General features: G+C 40.6%; 1 protein-coding gene across 1 annotated transcript in view; it reads right to left on the bottom strand.

Moving 5' to 3' along the window:
* The window catches only part of clvs2 (clavesin 2), a 106,706-nt gene extending 84,503 nt beyond the window's left edge, over positions 1–22,203 (bottom strand). Inside the window, exon 1 of the mRNA XM_059981236.1 lies at positions 21,815–22,203. Coding sequence (XP_059837219.1) covers positions 21,815–22,203 — 389 coding nt within the window. The remainder of the gene's footprint in view (positions 1–21,814) is intronic.
* Between the last annotated feature and the right edge of the window lie 315 nt (positions 22,204–22,518).

The following is a 22,518-nucleotide window of genomic DNA, read 5'->3' as shown; positions in this document are numbered from 1 at the left end:
GTTCTCGAGTCATGGAGCACAAAAACAGACCCTTCAGCCCAACTCATCCATGCTGACCATTCTAAATTAGTTCTAGTTGTCAGTGTTTGACCCATATTCCTCTAAATGTATCAATGTAACCATCCAATTGTCTTCCCGCTTTTCTTCTTGTACCTGCCTCAGCCTTCTTCCCTAATACCTTGTTCCATATACATAAGTACTAATCTTTGTGTGAAAAGGTTGCCCCTCAGTCTCGTATTATTATTCCATGTACTATAATTACACAACCCTTGGGGAAATGACTATCTGTAACTCTCGCACCAGGGCTCATACACCAACTTAAGTTGTTCACTGACTCTGCCAACAGTCACCTGAATCAGTGGTGAGAAGGCCACCTTTCAGAAGCAGTATATGTCTAGGGATGGTATGATTTGGGGTTGAACCAAACAGCACCATTGGGACATTCCGATTAAAGGAACCATCATTTGAGTGAATGCTGCAGAAATACTGCTCATAAACAGTTATTGGTAACCCATAAATGACAGATTTTGCACCGGCATAATGTTATATAGAAAGTATAATCACCAACTTTCAACCTTATCAAACAGTTACTGGAAAAAGAAAAATAAAAGGGCCCAATACGGTTAAATCAGTCTAAATGTACACATAAATGTTGGAGCTCATTTTGGTAGTAGCTGGGTGTATTGTTTTACTCACAGGACTAAATTCTTATTACCGATCACAGGTAAAAGTTCCTTTCTTAGAATCCTTCGCCACACAAAGCCCTCCTTCCAGAGATGGGATGCTTCAGGCATTTTCTCTGATGCTCTTCTCATCGCACCTCCCACCAAAAAGCCCCAAACCAGCCTATTGTCGTTCAGGAATCTCTCCCTGCCTGGCTCTATAGGAGCTTCTCACCATTCCACAATCTTGATTGGTTGACAGAACACTTCTAAGTTGGACAACATGGCTCCTTATCTTTAGCTGAAACCAAAACATTCTTACCAGCAAGACACACTGCTTTTACATAAACTGCTAAAATAAATACTTCACAGCATAGCAGCAGAAATCTTAACCAGTGTACTACATCATTTTATATATCTCTAGAAGATCACACTTTAATCTCCTACGCTCCATGGAATATCATCTTAGCTTGCCAAACCTCTCCCTATAACCCAGTCTCTCTATTCTTGGCAATATTCTAACAGGTCTTTTCTGTATTCTTTCTGGTTTAATGGCATTTTCCCATACTCCAAGTGTGCCTGACCAATGTCTAGTACAACTGCAACATAACATCCCAACTTGTATTCTGTGGTAAACTATGTATACCAGTCTGGACACGCCCCTCTGCTGACTGCTCCTGTGGCTCCTCCCACAGACCCCTGTATAAAGGCGATTGGAGGCACTGCTCCTCTCTCAGTCTCTGAGATGCCGTGCTCCGTTTTGCTGCTAATAAAAGCCTATCGTTCACCTCCCGTCTCTGAGCGTTATTGATGGTGCATCATATTCACAATGCCCTGACTGATGAAGGCTGGCGACAAAAGATCACAGACACAAGAGATACTGCAGTTGCTAGAAATCTAGAGAAATACACACAATGGGCTAGATGATCTCAGCTTAAGCATCAACCAGTTATTCCCATCCTTAGATGCTGCCTGGCTTGCTGAGCTCCTCCAGCACATTGTATGCAATACATCAAAAAAGTCATTGTCATTACCCTTTCTACCTGTGATGCCACTTTTAGAGAACTATGTGTTTGTATTCCCAAATCCCTCTGATATACAACACTACCTGGGCCATTACTCTGCACTATGAAAGTCCTCCCCGAGTCTGACTTCCCAAAACCTTGCACTTAACCTGAATTAAACTCCATTTTCCGTTCCTGGGCCCATTTACCCAGTTAATTAAGATCCCGCTGTAATTCTTAATATCCTTCTTCACTGCCTATGATATTTCCTATTTTAATTTCATCTCTAAATTCGTTAACCACTCACAGGTTTTCAGCATAGATATCAAATACAAAGAATTTGAAGGTAGATCAGGCCCAGTCAGATTTGAAAATGACGCCATTCCTGCTTGAACTGCTGAGTGCTTGTATCCCATGTTTTCCTTTTCTGATTTCCAGCATCTGCAATATTTTGATTTTGCATGAATGATGAAAGACAGCTAAATAACCAGCAAGAGCAGTGTGTTCATCCAATCCCCATTCCATCCTGCGTCACGGCAAAATCCAATGTGTGAATGAAAAGGAAGATGAAACATTTACAAACTCCTTCAGCCAGAACTCCAGAGTGAACGGTTAGGCCTGCTCCCCAGCTCCGCACAAATACCAACACTTCCACTAAATGTTGTACTGTGCAAATAGCCCACAAATGTAGTACATGTATTTTGATTCTCATTAAGATCATCATAGTCCAAACTAACAGATTATAAACACTACCATGACTTCAGTTATATTTTCCTGCCAATATTTTGCTCATAAAGTAAAGGATTTTACTTTCCGGAAATCATTTAACTACTGTTTTAGACACCAAGGGGTCAATTTTAATTTTGTGTAATGATGTAAAATAATAATAAAAATCCAGGATGATGCAACAGTCTTGCCAACTTGCTACTACGTGTTTTATCAGATACCATAATTTAGCTTTAGGGGCAGAATGAACAATCATAGCTCGAATTGATTTAATCACTCATGTGATGTAGGTATTACAAACAAGACCAATATTTAATAGCTATCCCTTATTGATCTTCATTCCTTGGATCAATTAGACATTTCAAGACTTTGTGGGATGAATCAAACATCACAGTGGATGAATCAGCATCCATTTAGTGGCCATCTTATTAGGTGCCTCCTCTGGACTGAGTGTTCGTGGTTTTCAGCTTTTGGAGACCCTCAGCTTCATTGTCCAACACGTTGTACGTCCAGAAATGCTCTTCTGTTGCCGTCTTCCTGCCAACTTGAACCAGTCAGGCCATTCTCCTCTAGGCATTTCTTTCCATGGAAGTTTTTCTGTTTGTTTGCACCATTCTCTCATAAACCCTCGAGACTGTTGTGCATGAAAATCCCAAGAGGTCAGCAGTCTCTGAGCCATTCAAACCACCCCTGTCTGGCAGCAATAATCACTCTACAGTCAAAGTCACTTGGATCACATTTCTACCCCATTCTGATGTTTGGTCTGAACAAAAACTGAACCTCTTGACCATGCCTCCATGCTTTTATGCATTAAGTTTCTGCCACATGACTGGCTGATTAGATATTTGCATTAACATGTGAAAATAAAGTGACCAATGAGTGTACAGTGCATGGGTCAGGACTGGGATTTCAGTTTTTGAAAATGTCTACCTTCTTACATTTTATATCTCTGCATCTTTAGGGATTAAAATGCACAGTGATTTTCCTAACAAATTATTGACAGTCTGAACTCAAGTGCAATCACTGTAAATTACTTTTCAGTTGTTTGTGCATTAATCAGCAAAACAATTTTTGCATTGGTTGTAGTAATGGCAAGAGGTAAAGTAAGAATTAAAATAATTAAATATCTTTCATCTTTAATTTTTGAAAGAAGTGCCTTAGGTCCCACACCACCAGGTTCAGGAACCCTTCGCTCATCAGGATCCTGATCCAATGGGATAACTTTACTCACCTCAATAATAAAACTGACTCCTCAACCTATGGACTCACTTTTAAGGACTCGATATCTCATGCTCTCAGTATGAATGAACAAATTAATTAATTAAGTAATTAATTAATGTATTTGCATAGCTTGCCTTCTTTTGCACATTAGCTATCTGCTAGTCTTTGTTTGTGTATTCAATTGTATTTCTGTGAATGCCAAACTAAAATGAATCTCAGGGTAGCATACAGTGACATATACATACATGGATAGTAATTTTACTTTGAAAATGCTTGTCAGGTGTGAAAAAACAGATTAAATATGATCTCAAATCTTTTGAATGTTGATTTATGTAGGAGTCATGTATTTTGTGCTGTACATTTATTATGTATATTATGATAATTACTAGTCACATTAGTGGAGGCACGATAAAAAGCAAAAGGAATAAGTTTCGTATTCTTGCTTATTTCACAGCAGCTTGTAGCTTGGCACCAACAGAGGTCATATCTTTGCTGACCGCAATACTATTTAATATCACTTCAGGATTGTATGTTGCTATTTGCTAATAACAGATTGAATAAAGGATTTGACTCTTTGGAAAAGTCTTTTTTTTTTGGAGCTGAATGTGAGTCACTAAAGTATAACTCAGTCTGAGGTCCCAGGCTGGTGGCAATTGTGTTGCTTTGATTTTGGATCTATTTTTTGATGCTACATTTTGTCAGCAAAAATTTCAACCAAGTGAACAACAGCATTCAGAGCAGCCTGGAGCAGCTTGTGACAAGAATGACCCGCTTTGCTGTCTCGTGCTGTGTGTTTGGATTTGAAACATAGTTTTGTAGTGATCAAATGTTGCCGTGTCCAATTGCTGGACTGGGTAGGCTGTGATAATAGTCAGTTCCCCGGGGGAAATGAAAATATTTTTGATGTCAAGAAACAAGCTGTGACAACTGATAAGTTACAGGACAGTGTAAACACTAAGGACAGCGTGTCTGAGGTGCATGGAGCATATTCTGTCATTAGAAAGATGTCCCATTTGTAAATATATCCACAGAAAGATATCACCTTGCTACACATTAAATTGGAGGCTGATTTGGCTTAGTTATTACCAAGACACAGGTATTGTGGGATAAACATGCCTTGGAGGCGGCACAGCTTTGAAGAGATGAAGAGCAGCTTCAGAGGAAGATAGAGCAGATTAAGTTGCAGGAAGAAGTTGCAGCCAAGATGGCTGGAGCTGAAGTGCTAAGGGCTTCAAGTGCCATGGGTTCTAAAGGTACTCCAGAGTTGAGAGTTCCTATGTTGACATTGCACAGAGAAAATCCAACATCCTCAATATCAAGGTGGATACATTAGAGGAACAGATGTCTACAAACCATGAATTTGAATCCCAAGAACTCTCAGCCTGCACCAAGGAGGTACTCTAAACCAATGCTGTATCCAGTAGCACAACAAGCTTCTAAGAACATTAATTGACAGGATGATGACATTCATATTTCAGATGTTAAGGCCTAAATGCCACACTGGAGGTCATAAGGACACAAAAGGCCGAAGCTTTACTACAGGAGAATTTTGGTGATGAACAGATCATTGCTGTGGCCTACATGGAATAGACTCTATCTTGCCACCTATCAAATCAGATGTGAAGGCTCTTCAAGACCACAGTCTTTTTCTTAGAAGTTGTTGAAATGCCTTAAAAGACATGCAGGGTATGCAAGAGTTAAACATGCCTGCCAACATGTTGATTACCATAGATAGGTTGCCTCCTAAACTTAGAAAACAATGGAGATTGGTGGTGCAAAAAAAGACACAACCGGAAGGTTAATTTTGCTGATGTTGTTGACTTTTTTGGAAGGCAAGTAAAGATTGTTACACATCCAGTGCTTGGGAAAGTATACAAAGCTACATCGCTGGAAGTCAAGGTGTGAAAAAACCTGGAGAGCAAATTCATTCTCAAGGTAAAGTAGCTTTGCTATTACTTGTCTACTGTAGAGAGTGAAACTGAAACTGAGCCCGGAACTAATGAAAAGGGTACAGATTCAGAACAAGCCATGAATGAAGCAAACACAGAAGAAGTACCGCCCTGGTATCTGATGGTCTTGCAGGGGCTGGTGATCATGATTGTAAATTTCCTATAATTCCAGTTCAGGTGAAGTCTCAAGAAAGTACAAGACGGTGGTTACCAGGTGCTTTCCTAGATCAAGGGTATACAGCAGTATTGTGCACAGAGAGCTTTATGAACAAACTCAACCTGACAGGAAAAGGATCATGCTTTCTCTTATGCATCATGGGTCAAGAGAAAGTTGTCGGTGGCTGGATCATTTCAGGATTGAAAGTGGCTGGATTGGATAGTGAAAACTATTGTGAACCTTAAAAAAGGCTCAAAAAGTAAGCCTGGAAATTAGAGGCTGGTAAATTTGACATTGGTAGTAGGTAAATTATTGGAAGGAATACTAAGAGATAGAATCTACAAGTATTTGGATAGATATGGACTTATTAGAAAAAGTCAGCATGACTTTGTGCGTGGTAGGTCATGTTTAACCAATCTATTAGAGTTTTTCAAGGAAGTTACCTGGAAAGTGGATGAAGGGAAGAAAGTGGATGTTGTATGCATGGACTTCAGTAAGGCCTTTGACAAGGTCCCGCATGGGAAGTTAGTTAGGAAGATTCAGTCACTAGGAATACATGGAGAGGTAGTAAATTGGATTAGACATTGGCTCAATGGAAGAAGCCAGAGAGTGGAAGTGGAGGATTGCTACTCTGAGTGGAGGCCTGTGACTAGTGGTGTGCCACAGGGATCAGTGCTGGGTCCATTGTTATTTGTCATCTATAACAATGATCTGGATGATAATGTGGCAAACTGGATCAGTAAATTTGTTGATGATACAAAGATTGTAGGTGTAATGGACAGTGAGGAAGGTTTTCAAAACTTGCAGAAGGATTTGGACCAGTTGGAAGAACGGGCTGAAAAATGGCAGATGGAGTTTAATGCGGACAAGTGTGAGGTATTGCACTTCGGAAGGTCAAACCAAGGTAGAACATACAAGGTAAATAGTAGGACACTGAGGAGTGCAGTAGAACAGAAGGATCTGGGAGTACAGATGCATAATTCCCTAAAAGTGGCGTGACAAGTAGATAGAGTTGTAAAGAGAGCTTTTGGTACATTGGCCTTTATATATCAAAGTATTGAGTATAAGAGTTGGAATTTTATGGTGAGGTTTTATAAGGCATTGCTGAGGCCGAATTTGGAGTATTGCATGCAGTTTTGGTCACCAAATTATAGGAAGGATATTAATAAGGTTGAAAGAGTGCAGAGAAGGTTTACAAGGATGTTGCTGGGACTTCAGAAACAGAGTTAAAGAGAATGGTTGAATAGGTTAGGACTTTATTCCCTGGAGCGTAGAAGAATGAGGGGTGATTTGATAGAGGTGTATAAAATTATGATGGGTATAGATAGAGTGATTGCAAGCACGTTTTTTCCACTGAGGCCAGGGAGAAAAAAAACAGAGGTCATGGGTTAAGGGTGAAGGGGGAAGAGTTTAAAGGGGACATCGGGGGGCTTCTTCACGCAGAGAGTGGTAGGAGTGTGGACTGAGCTGCCAGATGAAGTGGTGAATGCAGACTCACTTTTGACAATTAAGAAAATCTTGTACAGGTACGTGGATGAGAGGGGTTTGGAGGGATATGGTCCAGCTGCAGGTCAATGGGATTAGGCAGAAAAATGGTTCAGCACAGCCAAGAAAGGCCAAAAGGCCTGTTTCTGTGCTGTATTGTTCTATGGTTCTATGGAACTGCCTAACGTCTATATACCGGGATGTATGCCTGTTTAGACAATAAACAATAGACAATAGACAATAGACAATAGGTGCAGAAGTAAACCATTCGGCCCCTCAAGTCTGCACCGCCATTCTGAGATCATGGCTGATCATTCACTATCAATACCCAGTCCCTGCCTTGTCCCCATATCCCTTGATTCCCCTATCCATCAGATATCTATCCAGCTCCTTCTTGAAAGCATCCAGAGAATTGGCCTCCACCGTCTTCCGAGGCAGTGCATTCCACACCTCCACAACTCTCTGGGAGAAGAAGCTCTTCCTCAACTCTGTTTTAAATAACTGACCTCTTATTCTCAATCCATGCCCTCTGGTACTGGACTCTCCCAACATCTGGAACATATTTCCTGCCTCAATCCTATCTAATTATCTTAAACGTTTCAATCAGATCCCCTTTCAATCTCCTCAATTCCAGCGTGTATAAGCCCAATCTCTCCAATCTCTCTGCGTAAGACAGCCCTGCCATCCCAGGAATCAACCTAGTGAATCTACGCTGCACTTCCTCAATTGCCAGAATGTCCTTCCTTAATCCTGGAGACCAAAACTGTACACAATATTCCAGGTGTGGTCTCACCAGGGCCCTGTACAAATGCAGAAGAACATCCTTGCTCTTGTATTCAATTCCCCTTGTAACAAAGGCCAACATTCCATTTGCCCTCTTCACTGCCTGTTGCACCTGCTCATTCACCTTCATTGACTGATGAACTAGGACTCCTAGGTCTCTTTGCATTTCTCCCTTACCTAACTCTACACCGTTCAGACAATACTCTGCCCTCTTGTTTCTGCTTCCAAAGTGGATAATTTCACATTTATTCACATTGAATGACATCTGCCAAGTATCTGCCCACTCACTCAGCCTATCCAAGTCTCCCTGTATTCTCCTAACGTCCTCTTCGCATGTCACACTGCCACCCAGTTTGGTATCATCAGCAAACTTGCTGATATAGTTTTCAATGCCCTCATCTAAATCATTGACATAAATCGTAAAGAGCTGTGGTCTCAATACAGAGCCCTGTGGTACCCCACTAGTCACCTCCAGCCAGTCTGAGAAACACCCATTCACTGCTACCCTTTGCTTTCTATCTGCCAACCAGTTTTCTATCCATGTTGAAGCCCTGCCCCCAATGCCATGAGCTCTGATTTTACTCACCAATCTCCTATGTGGCACCTTATCGAATGCCTTCTGAAAATCTAGGTACACAACATCTACTGGCTTACCCTCATCTAACATCCTTGTTACACCCTCAAAAAACTCCAACAGATTAGTCAAGCATGATTTGCCCTTGGTAAATCCATGCTGGCTCGGCCTAATCCTATTTCTGCCATCTAGATGTGCCACTATTTCGTCCTTAATAATGGACTCAAGCATCTTCCCCACGACTGACGTTAGGCTAACAGGGCGATAGTTCTCCGTTTTCTCCTTCCCTCCCTTCTTGAAAAGTGGGACAACATTAGCCACTCTCCAATCTTCAGGAACTGATCCTGAATCTAAGGAACATTGGAAAATAATTACCAATGCATCCGCAATTTCCTGAGCCACCTCTTTTAGAACCCTCGGATGCAGACCATCTGGACCCGGGGATTTATTACCCTTCAGTCCTACCAGTCTACTCATCACAGTTTCTTTCCTAATGTCAATCTGTCTCAATTCCTCTGATATCTTATGACCCTGGCCCATCCATACATCTGGGAGATTGCTTGTGTCCTCCCTGGTGAAGACAGATCTAAAGTATGCATTAAATTCTGTTGCCATTTCCCTGTTTCCCATAACAATTTCTCCCAATTCATTCTTCAAGGGGCCAACATTGTTCTTAACTATCTTCTTTCTCTTCACATAGCTAAAAAAGCTTTTGCTATCCCCTTTTATATTCCTGGCTAGACTGAGCTCATACCTGATTTTTTCTCTCTGTATTGCTTTTTTAGTTAAGATCTGCTGTTCTTAAAACTTTCCCAATCATCTGTATTCCCACTCATCTTAGCCCTGTCATACTTCTTTTTCTTTAATGCTATACAATCTCTGACTTCCTTTGTCAACCACTGTGGCCCCTTCCCCCTCTTTGAATCCTTCCTTCTCATTGGAATGAACTGCATTTGCATCTTTTGTATTATGCCCAAGAATATCTGCCACTGCTGATCCACTGTCTTTCCTGCCAGGGCATCCGCCCATTTAACTTTGGCCAGCTCTTCCCTCATGGCTCCGTAGTCTCCTTTATTTAATTGCAACACTGACACCTCTGATCTGCCCTTATCCCTCTCAAATTGTAGATAAAAACTTATCATGTTATGATCACTACTTCCTAATGGCTCCTTTACTTCAAGATCACTTATCAATTCCTGTGCATTACACATCACCAAGTCCAAAATAGCCTCGTTCTTGGTTGGCTCAAGCACAAGCTGTTCCAAAAATACATCCCTTAGACACTCCACAAACTCCCTATCCTGGGGTCCAGCAACTACCTGATTCTCCCAGTCCACCTGCATGTTTACAAAGGGAACAGTCCTCATCGGAGAGTTCTTTAGGAATGGTCTCACCTGAACCATGTTTATTTGCCAGAAATTGACTGATTCAGAAACTAGGGGCTGTTAATAGGGATGAATGTATCCAAGGCACTGAAGCCACTGCAAGTGATTCGCAATGTTAATGATGAACCCTATTCAATCAGAACAATGCTAGGTTGGACTGCTAATAGGAGACCATGATGGTGGAAGAGATCATGCTTGGCCAGAGCTGACAGTTAATGGGACTTTAGTTTTGTACTTGGATGAGCCTTGGCAGCTGTGATTCAAGACAGATTTTCCTGAATGCAGTCAAGGGGGACAAACTGGTTTGGCAGGAGAAGGTCTCAATCTGGGATAAACTGCTTACCAAAAGAAGATATTTGTGTAAATGTTGAGATTTCATGTCTTTATGTAGTTGTAATTATTATAGTATAACAATTGGGGGATGGAATGTAGGAGCCATGCATTTATCATGTGTATTATGGTAACTAGTCACATGAGTGGTAAAAGTGAAGGGAATAAGTTTCATTTTCTTGCTTATTTCAGTTTGTAGTTTGGGATCACAGAGGTCAAAGTTTTGCTAACCACTTAATATCATTTAATATCGCTTCAAGAATGCATGTTTGCTAATTGCTAATAAAGGATTGATTAAGGATATGACTCTTTGGAACAATCATTTCATTGGAGCTGAAGGTGAGTCATGCAAATATAACAACTTCATCTGAGGTTGCAGCTGGCAACAATTGTTTTGTTTTGATTTTGGATCAATTTTTCTTGCTACCACACTAGATGAAATATGATAACAAATCAGCACAGTAACCAATGTTCTTTAGCATTCATTCCCACACTTTGAGTTTTCATATGTGCTGTACTTTATAATGTTGCTTCATATAAATGACTTGGATAAATGTTCAAAGAGAAATGCTCAGAAAACATTTCTGTGTGTAGATGTTGTAGTGAATTTAAATAGTGAGTTTTAGCAAGAAAACATTTCTAAAAAGTGACTATGATGGCAGAGGTTTCTGCCACTGAAGGTGAAAAGAAAGGAAGGATATTACACAAAAGTCTAGAATTGAACAACACACACAAAATGCTGGAGGCACTCAGCAGGTCAGGCAGCATCAGTGGAAAGGACGTTTCAGGCTGAGACCTCTCTTCAGGACAGAATTGAAAATGTACTGGAGTGTTTCCTTAGATTGCATGAGGGTGAAATATTAGTGAAGGAGCAATTGAAGGACATGTAAATGAAACAAGAAATTTTGAGATCAAGACACTGAATGGAGAAGGTATTAGATGATTTTACAAAAGCACAGGATTTGGATTAGCAGAGTTTAGTTAACAGAATTCAGGTTAAGAATGAATTGCAGATCAGGTTATCATCTTAATATTAAAGGCTGACTGAGACAATCTGAACATAAAATGTGGATGCAAGTTAATGGTAGGAATGATGAGTTTTAAAACATATCTTGCTTTTCAGAAATTCAGATTTCTTACAGAAGTTAAAGTAAATGTTCAACATAAACAGGCATTTTACTCAATTAACCCATGCCAATGATTATGCATCAGCTGAGTAACTATTATATCCTCCCCATCAATACTTCCCATTCTTTTCCTATCCATGAATTTATTGGTTCCCCTTAAAGGTATTTATGCTTTATGACTCTGCTATTCCCTGTAGTGGGGAGTTCAATAACATTTATCAAGCCAAAGTAAAAGATCTCCTCTTGCATATCTTATTAGAATTTCTGCTGATATATGCAGTACATAGCCATGATTGCTGCTTCTGTGCTCTCCCTTCAAATGTAAGCATCTTCTATATCTCTACACTCGCAAATATTTCAGCAATTTTAACAATCTCTGACAGATTAACCACCAGCCTTCCCATTTCTTAGAAAAAGCCCAACCATTCCTGGTACGTGTATCGTATTCTTCCAGTTCATTTTATTAATCTTTTTGGTAACTTTTCTCCAATTCCTCTGGATCATTTTATGCATGAAGACCAAAACAGTGCACAGTTCAGAGTGTGATCGAATCAAGTTTCAACATAAATTTAATATAACCTCTCCATGCTTTCTTTATAACTTACCAGTTATAAGTCAGTACGTACCAGGAAAGTGGATGAAGGGAAGACAGAGGATCTTGTCTACATGGACTTCAGTAAGGCCTTTGACAAGGTCCGCATGGAAAGTTAGTTAGGAAGATTCAGTCGCTAGGTATACATGGTGAGGTAGTAAATTGGATTAGACATTGGCTCAATGGGAGAAGTCAGAGCGTGGTAGAGGAGGATTGCTCCTCTGAGTGGAGGCCTGTGACTAGTGGTGTGCCATTGTTATTTGTCGTCTATATCAATGATCTGGATGATAATGTGGCAAATTGGATCAGTAAATTTGCTGTTGATACAAAGATTGTTGGTGTAGTGGACAGTGAGGAAGTTTTTCAAAGCTTGCAGAGGGATTTGGACCAGTTGGAAGAATGGGCTGAAAAATGGCAGATGGAGTTTAATGCGGACAAGTGTGAGGTACTGCACTTTGGAAGGTCAAACCAAGGTAGAACTTACAAGGTAAATGGTAGGACACTGAGGAGTGCAGTAGAACAGAGGGATCTGGGAGTACAGATACATAATTCCCTAAAAGTGGCATCACAAGTAGATAGGGTTGTAAAGAGAGCTTTTGGTACATTGGCCTTTATAAATCAAAGTATTGAGTATAAGACTTGGAATTTTATGGTGAGGTTTTAAAAGGCATTGCTGAGGCCAAATTTGGAGTATTGTGTGCAGTTTTGGTCACCAAATTATAGGAAGGAAATTAATAAGGTTGAAAGAGTGCAGAGAAGGTTTACAAAGATGTTGCTGGGACTTCAGAAACAGAGTTAAGGAGGAAGGTTGAATAGGTTAGGACTTTTTTCCCTGGAGCGTAGAAGAATGAGGGGAGATTTGATAGAGGTATACAAAATTATGATGGGTATAGATAGAGTGAATGCAAGCAGGCTTTTTCCACTGAGGCTAGGGGAGAAAAAAATCCGAGGACATGGGTTAAGGATGAAGGGGGAAAAGTTTAAAGGGAATATTAGCGTGGGCTTCTTCACACAGAGAGTGGTGGGAGTGTGGAATGAGCTGCCAGATGAAGTGGTAAATGCAGGCTCACTTTTGACATTTAAGAAAAACTTGGATGGGTACATGGATGAGAGGTGTATGGAGGGATATGGTCCAGGAGCAGGTCAGTGGGACTAGGCAGAAAAATGGTTCGGCACAGCCAAGAAGGGCCAAAAGGCCTGTTTCTGTGCTGTAATGTTCTATGGTCCTAAGTAAGCCATATATATGCTGACAGCTATGGAGTGCTAAACTAGGTGCAAAGTGAACAACAGGAATCCAAAATGATGAGACTGTGGAAGGCAGAAACAGCATTCCTGATGGAGGGTCTCGGCACGAAACATTGCCTACTGTCTCACGGATGCTGCCTGACCTGCTGAGTTCTCCAAGGGTTGTGTACGTACAGCACAGGAATATTGCACATGTATGCAGTTCAGAAACGCATCCAAGGATGCTGCAGGACATTAGAGGATCATAAAAATTGTGGAAAGGTTCCAGCACTAAAGGAGGCCAGTTAGCCCCTCACGTCTGAATAAACTCTCCAATGGTATAACTCCCCTATGCCATCCTTTATTCATAACCTTGCACTATTTCCTCCAGCACTTAATTCCTTCTTGAAGGCTGTGGTAGAAGACGTCTCCACCATCCCTGCAGGCAAAGCATTCAAGATTTAAACAACAAGCTCTTTCCTCTTTTTTCATACACGTGAACCAGAACTGAACACTAAAGATAAGGCTGGTACAGTACTTGATGATAGACTTTAATACCAGCAGAACAGGGTACTGCAACAACTAAAGCAGAAAGTTAAATGCTAGAATGTATGTACGACTAGAGAATGTAACTCCAGCAACATAATGATTGTTACTGATAAAGATTAGCTTTATTTGTCACATGTACATTGAAACACACAGCGAAATGTGTTGTTTGTGCCAATGACCAACATAGTCCATGGTGTCGCCATGCTTCTGGCGTCAGCGTACTATAGCATGCCCACAACTCACTAAGCCTAATGTTGAGAGCAGCATGATGGCAGAGTGGTTCGCAAAATTGTTTAACAGCACCAGCAATCACTGATCAGGGTTCGAATCCCACAACTGTCTGTAAGGAGATTATACTTTCTCCCGACACCCGTGTGGGGTTTCCTCCGAGTGCTCTGGTTTCCTCCCACATTCCAAAGACATTTGGGCTAGGTTTGGTGAGTTGCGGGCATGTTACTTTGGGCACCACGGTAGCATAGCGGTTAATGCAAAGCTACTACAGTTCAGGTGTCAGAGTCCTCTCTAAGGTGTCTCTGCACGTCCTCCCCGTGGAATGCATGGATTTTCCCTGGGCGTTCCCATTTCTCACACAGTCCAAAGACTTACCGGGTAGCTCAACAGGTCACTGTAAGCTGTTAAAGGTTGTCGGGGGTTGCTGTGGCACAAAAGGCCAGAAGGGACAGCTCAGTACCGTATCTCGAAATAAATAATTAAAATAACCGTATGTTTTTTGGAAATCAGAGTGCCCGGAGGAAACCCATTTGGCCATGGGGAGAACGTACAAACTCCTTACAAACAACCCCAGCAGCCGAACCACAATCAGTAATCGCTGGTTCTGCAAAATACTGTGCTGACCTCTGTGCTACTGTTAGCAAATTGGATTGATTAGTACAAAGTTGCCTAAACTCCTGATCCAAGATCTGAGTCTGAACTTCTCCCTGGTATTTGGTGAATTTCTATGTAACTAATCAAGTAAATTTAGCCTTAAAATTTAGTGCTAATAATATTTACCACAGAATTGTTTAAATGGCCACTAATATCTTTTCAGGAAGAATATTTAGACTATAAGATATAGGAACAGAATTAGGCTATTTGGCCCATCAAGTCTGCTCTGCTATTTAGTCTTGGCTGATCCAATTTTCCTCTCAGCCCCAATCTCCTGCCTTCACCCCCAATCCCATCGTACCCTGACCAATCAAAAATCTATCAACCTCTGCTTTTAATATAAAGACTTGGCCTCTACAGCTATCTGTGGCAAAGTATTCCACAGATTCACTATTCTCTGGCTAAAGAAATTCTTCCTTATTTCCATTCTAAAAAGATGAGCTGAGAGTTAAGGGGCAAAAGTTTAGGGGTAACACAAGGGGGAACTTCTTTACTCAGAGAGTGGTAGCTGTGTGGAACGAGCTTCCTGTAGAAGTGGTAGAGGCAGGTTCGATTTTCCCATTTAAAGAAAAATTGGATAGGTATATGGACGGGAGAGGAATGGAGGGTTATGGGCTGAGTGCAGGTAGGTGGGACTAGGTGAGAGTAAGCGTTCGGCATGAACTAGAAGGCCGAGATGGCCTGTTTCCATGCTGTAATTGTTATATGGTTATATGGTTATTCTGAGGCTATGTCCTTTGGTCCTAGACTCTCCCACCATAGAAAATATCCTCTCCACATCCACTCAATCAAAGCCTTTCACCATTCAACAGGTTTCAATAAGGTCACCTTTCATTCTTCTGAATCCAGTGAATACAGTCCAAAGCCATCATAAGCTTTTCATATAATAAGCAATTCAGTCCTGAACCCTCCTTTGAACCCTCTCCAGTTTTTTCACATCCTTTCTAAGGGCCCAAAACTGATCACAATACTCCAAGTGAGGCCTCGCCAGCCCTTTATAAAGTCTCAGCATTACATCCTTGCTTTTATATTCTAGTCCTCTTGAAATGAATGTTGACATTGCAGTAAGTTGGTGATAGACTTTAGAAAGACTAAGCCTGCACTCCTTCCTGTTGCTATTGATGGTGAGGACGTGGATGTGGTGAAGACCTACAAGTACTAGGTGAGCACCTAGATGAGATTTGAGTGGAACACCAACTCAGAGGCTGTATACACAAAGGGCCAGAGTCACTCCGACTTCCTGAGGAGACAGAGGTCTTTTGGAATATGCAGGCCTCTCCTTCAGACAAGTTCTACCAGTCTGTTGTCACCAGTACAATCTCCTATGTAGTGGTGTGCTGGGGCAATGACATCAACACGGCTGAAGCCAACAGGCTCAATAAATTGAGTAGAAAGTCTGGCTCTGTTATAGGAGTCTAACTGCTCACACTGGAAGGTGTGGTAGAACAAAGGACCCTACAGAAAATCCTGGCAATTCTAGACAATGTTTCTCACCCCCTGCATGCCACATTGGCTGAACCGAGCAGTACTTTTAATAATAGACTAAGACAACACTGCTGTTCCAAAGAGAGCTATACGAGTTAGATATGGCCCTTCGAAGTTAGATTTGGCCCTTGTGGCCAAAAGGATCAGGGGGTATGGAGAGAAAGCAGGTACAGGGTTTTGAGTTGGATGATCAGCCATGATTATACTGAATGGTGGTGCAGGCTCGAAGGGCCGAATGGCCTACTCCTGCACCTATGTTCTATGTTTCTATGTTACGAGGTCACTTTTACCCTCGGCCATTAGGTTCTATAATGAGTCAACCTATAGCCGGGGACGAGATGACCCCCCTCCTGTTTGACTGTTTGAGGCAACTTATTTTTTATTCTTTTTTACTTCTCTTCTAATATTTATACATCTGTGCACTTGTAATGCTACTGTGACACTGTAATTTACTTTGGGATCAATAGAGTATCTATCTATCTATCTGCATTCCTCACCACGGACTCAACCTGTAAATTAACCTTTAAGGAATCCTGTACAAGGACCCTCCCAAGTCCCTTCGCACCTCAGTTTTTGGTATTTTCTTTCCATTTAGAAAATAGTCAACCCTTTCATTTCTTCCACCAAAGTGCATGACCATACACTTCCCGACACTGTGTTCCATCTGTCATTTCTTTGTCCATTTTCCTCATCTGTCTAAGTTCTTCTGTAGGCTCTCTACTTCCTCAGGACTACCTGCCCCTCCACCTATCTTCATATTGTCTACAATCTTTGCAACAAACTCATCAATTCCATCATCCAAATCATTGACATATAATGTAAAAAGAACCAATCCCAACACAAACCCCTGTTGAATGCAGCAACCAGTAGCCTGTCAGAAAAGGTTCCCTTTATTTCCCCCTGCTAATCAGCCTCTGCTTTATGCATGCTAGAATCTTTCCTGTAATACTGTGAGCTCATAGCTTGTTAAACAGCCTCATGTGTGGCACCTTGTCAAAGGCCTTCTGAAAATCTAAGTACAGCACATCAACCAACTCTCCTTTATTTATAGAAACATAGAAAATAGGTGCAGGAGTAGGCCATTCGGCCCTTTGAGCCTGCATCGCTATTCAGTATGATCATGGCTGATCATCCAACTCAGAAACCTCTACCTGCTTTCTCTCCATACTCCCTGATCCCTGTAGCCACAAGGGCCATATCTAACTTCCTCTTAAATATAGCCAATGATCTGGCCTCAACTGTTGCCTGTGGCAGAGAATTCCACAGATTCACCACTCTCTATGTGAAGAAGTTTTTCCTCATCTCGGTCCTAAAAGGCTTCCCCTTTATCCTTAAACTGTGACCCCTCGTTTTGGACTTCCCCAATATCGGAAACAATCTTCCTGCATCTAGCCTGCCCAATCCCTTTATTTTATACATTTCAATAAGATCCCCCCTTAATCTTCTAAATTCCAGCAAGTATAAGCCTAGTCGATCCAGTCTTTCTTCATATGAAAGTCCTGTCATCCCAGGAATCAATCTGGTGAACCTTCTTTGTACTCCCTCTATGGCAAGACAGCCTTTCCTCAGATTAGGGGACCAAAACTGCACACAATACTCTAGGTACAGTCTCACCAAGGCCTTGTACAACTGCAGTACAACCTTGTACAACTACTCCCTGCTCCTGTACTCGAATCCTTTTGCTATGAATGCCAACATACCATTTGCCTTTTTCACCACCTGCTGTACCTGCAAAGAATTCCAACAGATTTGTCGGACAAGATTTTCTCCTGAGTAAAGCACACTGACTATGGCCTATTTTATCATGCGCCTCCAAATATCCTGAGACCTCATCCTTAATAATCCAACATCTTCCCAACCACTGAAGTCAGATTAAATGGCCTGTAGTTTCCTTTCTTCTACCTCTCTCCCTTCTTGAAATGTGGAGTTACATTTTCAATTTTCCAGTTTTCCAGAAACATTCCAAAGTCTAGTGATTCTTGAAAGATTGTTACTAATGCCTCCAGCCACCTCTTTCAGAACTCTGGGGTGTACACTATCTGCTCCAGGTTGGCTTATCTACTTCAGACCTTTCAGTTTCCCAAGAACCTTATAACTAATTATGGTAACTTCACACACATCATGACCCATGACACCTGGAACATCCAACATACAGCTGGTGTCTTCCACCATGAAGACTGATGTGAAATACTTATTCAGTTCATCCACTATATCATTGTCCCCCATTACTACCTCTCCACCATCGTTTTCCAGTGATCCGATATCCATTCTCACGTCTCTTTTATACAATGTATCCGAAGAAACTTTTGGTATCCTCATTAATATTATTGGCTAGCTTATTTTCGTATTCCATCTTTACCTTCTTAAGTACTTTTTTAGTTTCCTTCTGGTGGTTTTTAAATGCTTCCAAATCCTTTAACTTCCCTCTTATTTTTTCTCTATTATATGCCCTCTTTTTGGCTTTTATGGTAGTTTTGACTTCTCTTGTTAGCCACGGTTGAGTCATCTTCCCTTTGGAGTGTTTATTCCTCTTTGGGGTATATATATCCTCTGCCTTCTGAATTGCTTCTAGAAATTCCAGCCCATGCTGCTCTGCTGTCATCCCTGCCCGTGATTTTTTCTGATCATTTCTGGCCAACTCCTCTCTCATGCGTTTGTAATTCCCTTTACTCCACTGTAATATTGTTACATCCTACTTTAGCTTCTTCTCACATTTCAGGGTGAATTCAATCATATTATGATCACCTTCCCCTAAGAGTTCTTTTATCTTAAGCTCGCTAATCAATTCTGGGTCATTGCACAACACCTAATTGAAAATAGTTGATCCTCTAGAGGGCTCAACCATGAGCTGCTCTAAAAAGCCATCTCATATGCACTCTAGAAATTACCCCTACAGAAACCCAGCAGCAACTTGATTTTCCCCATCTACCTGCATTCTTGCCATCCTTACTGTGCTTTTTGCATATATGACTCCAGATCCATGAGAGTGATTGATATATCACTGCCTTGAAATGGTCTGGCAAGTCAATCAGGCCAGGAACACTTAGAGATGGATAATAGGTGTCAGCATTGCCAGCAGTATCCATTTCCCAAAAATGTATAATAAAAAGACAGAGTTCAAGACCCTGAAGATGAGCTGAGAAGATTAATGACTTGAGCCCAGCTGCAGTAGTATTAATAATTCCTGTTACTATACATAAAGAGGAAAAAGGAACAGATGCTTAGATTTAACTGCATAATTGCTGTGATACAAGATTATAATGGAAGTAAATGGCTACTTCAAAACTAGTTTTTGAAAAGTACAGCACTTGAATTTTATAATTATTATAATATATAAAATTCATTGGTTTCAAACCAATTATATAAATTGCCACGACTGTTCCAAGCAAAGTGTTCAAAGTAAATTTATTATCAAAGTACATTAATATCATCATACACAACCCTGAGATTCATTTTCTTGTGGGAAAATACATTTAATACAAAGAAACAACACAAACAAATAATTAGAATAAACATATAAGCAAAACATATTGAGAACTGGAGATGAAGAATGAGAAAGTGAAATATGCTGTTAGTGTCGATGACCAACACAGTCCAAGAATTGTGATAGGGACAACACACAAGTGTTGCCACACTTCACACCAGCGAAGCACGCCCTCAATTCACTAAGCCGAACCGTAACCATAGGATTTTGGAAACCACAGCACCCAGCAGAAACGCACCAGTCATGGGGAGAACGTAATGTACAAACTCCTTACAGACTGCTCCAAGAATTATAAACTGAGTCCATTAGAGTGGTTAAATATTCCCATGTTTTTGCATTTTTTGGAAATATAAGCTACAGTTTAGTTTGCATATATCATACTTTCATGACAAACTTTATCTTTCAAATGAGATTGCATTACTTTTAATAATATTCACTTTTAATTTTCATCAGACTGGCTGCCACAATTAGCCCACTAAGAAAAGCTAACATTGTAATCAGTAGTCTTTACTTGGCTGGATTAATCTTCTATTATAAGTTATCATAACACTCTGCAAGTTATAGCAGAACATACAAAATGGACATCACTAGTTTTTAATCCTTTCATTTATGATGGGTTACATATTTTGGGTTGCATACTCAGGTTTTTGCCTGAATCAAACTGTCCAAACCACCTACAAAATTGACAAACTGAGTAAGTAGGTTTGCCAATATGCAATATAAAGTGATGCTCAAGCAAATTACAATAACATGTTTGCAAATAATAATTCTGGAAATGGAAATGCCTCAAGATTTTAATGGATTTAATATAGGAATAATTCATAAATTTATAGCCTGTTGATTTGCAATAATGCCCAAAAGATTACAGAAGTTTCTAGGAACTGATAAAGCCATAAATGATTACACTCCTAAAATCAACATATGGCTTTAAGTGTCTTGGTAATTATGGAGTATACAGCCTCATTTTATAGATAGTGTGATTAAATTATATTTAATTCAGTTTTACATTTTGTATTTTTTCATATTTTTTTGTATTTTATTCAGAAATTTGATGCAATAAAGGTTAAATCCAAAGCAGCTTTTATACATAGTTACGTTGAAAACAAATTTTGATGTTAATTTAACCTTTACTTATATCCTGAGAAGTTCTAGAATTCTATAGCTGGCATTCCTGTTAGATTAATAGACTGAACTAAGGGCCCTTAGTATATGAAATGTGCCAAAATCCAAGTTTCATAGCATATGGTGGAATGGAGAAAGTGAAAACATAATACATACTTGTTCCTGCATAACATAAAACATTATGCTATTAAATTCCTTCAAAAGGTCTTTTCTGAATTATATTCAGTATTATTATTGTATCTATCCTCCTCATCTACGGAGGTTACATGTATAACATTGTCCAATCTGGAGACAGTATAACCTAACATTGTGGCCATTAGAAATTCATGCAGCAACCTTCAATCAAATTACATATTGAAATAATTTTTGTATCAATATCGGTTTATAGATAAGCACTCAAATATGTTTATTTTAGTCCTAGCACTCCCGACTCTTTACTCCATCCCCACTGTCATGCCCCATCGCCTCTCGACCTGATTCTTAGCTGAAATGTAAAGCAAATTCCACAGCTTTGGTTTTTATTACCAGGGGTTATTTGAAGCTTGTAACTTCATTAACAAATTTTGCACTTGGAAAAAATAATCATGATATGATGGTGGTGATAATTGACACTACCCCGATGATGTCCTCTGGGGATTTTTTTTCTTTGATTCATAAATCAGTCACAATTTAATTGGCAAACAAGTGTTGTAATGTGCCATTTATGGAAACGTGTCCTGTTATTAGCATGCATAGGTTAAGGATAAATAAAATAATCCATAATAAATGTAAAATTGTCGTCTCGAGGTTCAAGCCAAAGGACTGCTCCGATATTTCAGCATCTATTTGTTGCAAAGACGGTTATAGCTATTTGCTAATTGCGTTTTTTCTCCATCAGTATTTTCATGATAAGTGGGTCCTAATAACTGGTATATTTCTCGATAGAGACTAATACCAGAGGAAAAATATTTCCGGACATTCAAGCTAAATTTGATATAATTAGATCCAATGCTGTTTTATTTGGAGGAGATGGGAAGGGGATGTGGGTTATGGTTGTGGCACTTTTCAGGTGGGTGTATGTAGCTTTGTACCTGCTCTGATCCCAGTTGGAAGCGAAGAGGACCAGGATTTTCCTGCCATAGTGATCCAGGTTAGAAAGCACTCCAGGGAAGCCATCTTTCAGCGCCTGTTTGATTCCCGGATCAGTGGCTTTGAAGTTCTTGAACATGTCCAGGTTCTGTTGGCGATACTCGAAGTACTGAGCCAGGAGACGGAACGCCTCGAAATGGTTAAACTTTCGGGCTCTCAGAAACTTTAAGATGAAAGCATCGTCAGTCCGAAGGAAGCCGATGTCTGGCCGGGTGATAATCATATCTCTGACTTCCTGGATGTCCTGATGCAAGGTGTCAGGGTTCTCATTCAGCTCCAGTTTGGCTTTCTCCAGAGTTTCTGGCGAAAGCCCTGCTTGTAAGTGAGTCATTGTTCTCCCGCTCCCTCTGTTATATACGCAGGGTATGTCAGTGCAGATCCGTGCAGCGAACAGGCAGCCAACCTGCCTTTTAGCTTCCGATCATCATCCTGGCTGATTTCCCCCCACAGAACCGTGCGATTTCAGTAACACAATCGAAATGTGTGCATTCAAACGTACAGCATCGACCACGGTGGCTGTCGTCCGGCTAACACGCGAGGAGTAGATAAATGTACCTCAGATCAATACAACAGCCACAACATTGCAGAATACGATTCCTACCATCATCCAGGCAATGCGGCACCCTGCAGCAAGATGTATTTGAAT

Source organism: Hypanus sabinus, chromosome 10 (genome assembly GCF_030144855.1).
Source record: "Hypanus sabinus isolate sHypSab1 chromosome 10, sHypSab1.hap1, whole genome shotgun sequence".
NCBI classification, from domain to species: Eukaryota; Metazoa; Chordata; class Chondrichthyes; order Myliobatiformes; family Dasyatidae; genus Hypanus; species Hypanus sabinus.
The sequence above is the reverse complement of the archived record's forward strand: the minus strand, read 5'-3'. Positions and strand labels throughout refer to the sequence as shown.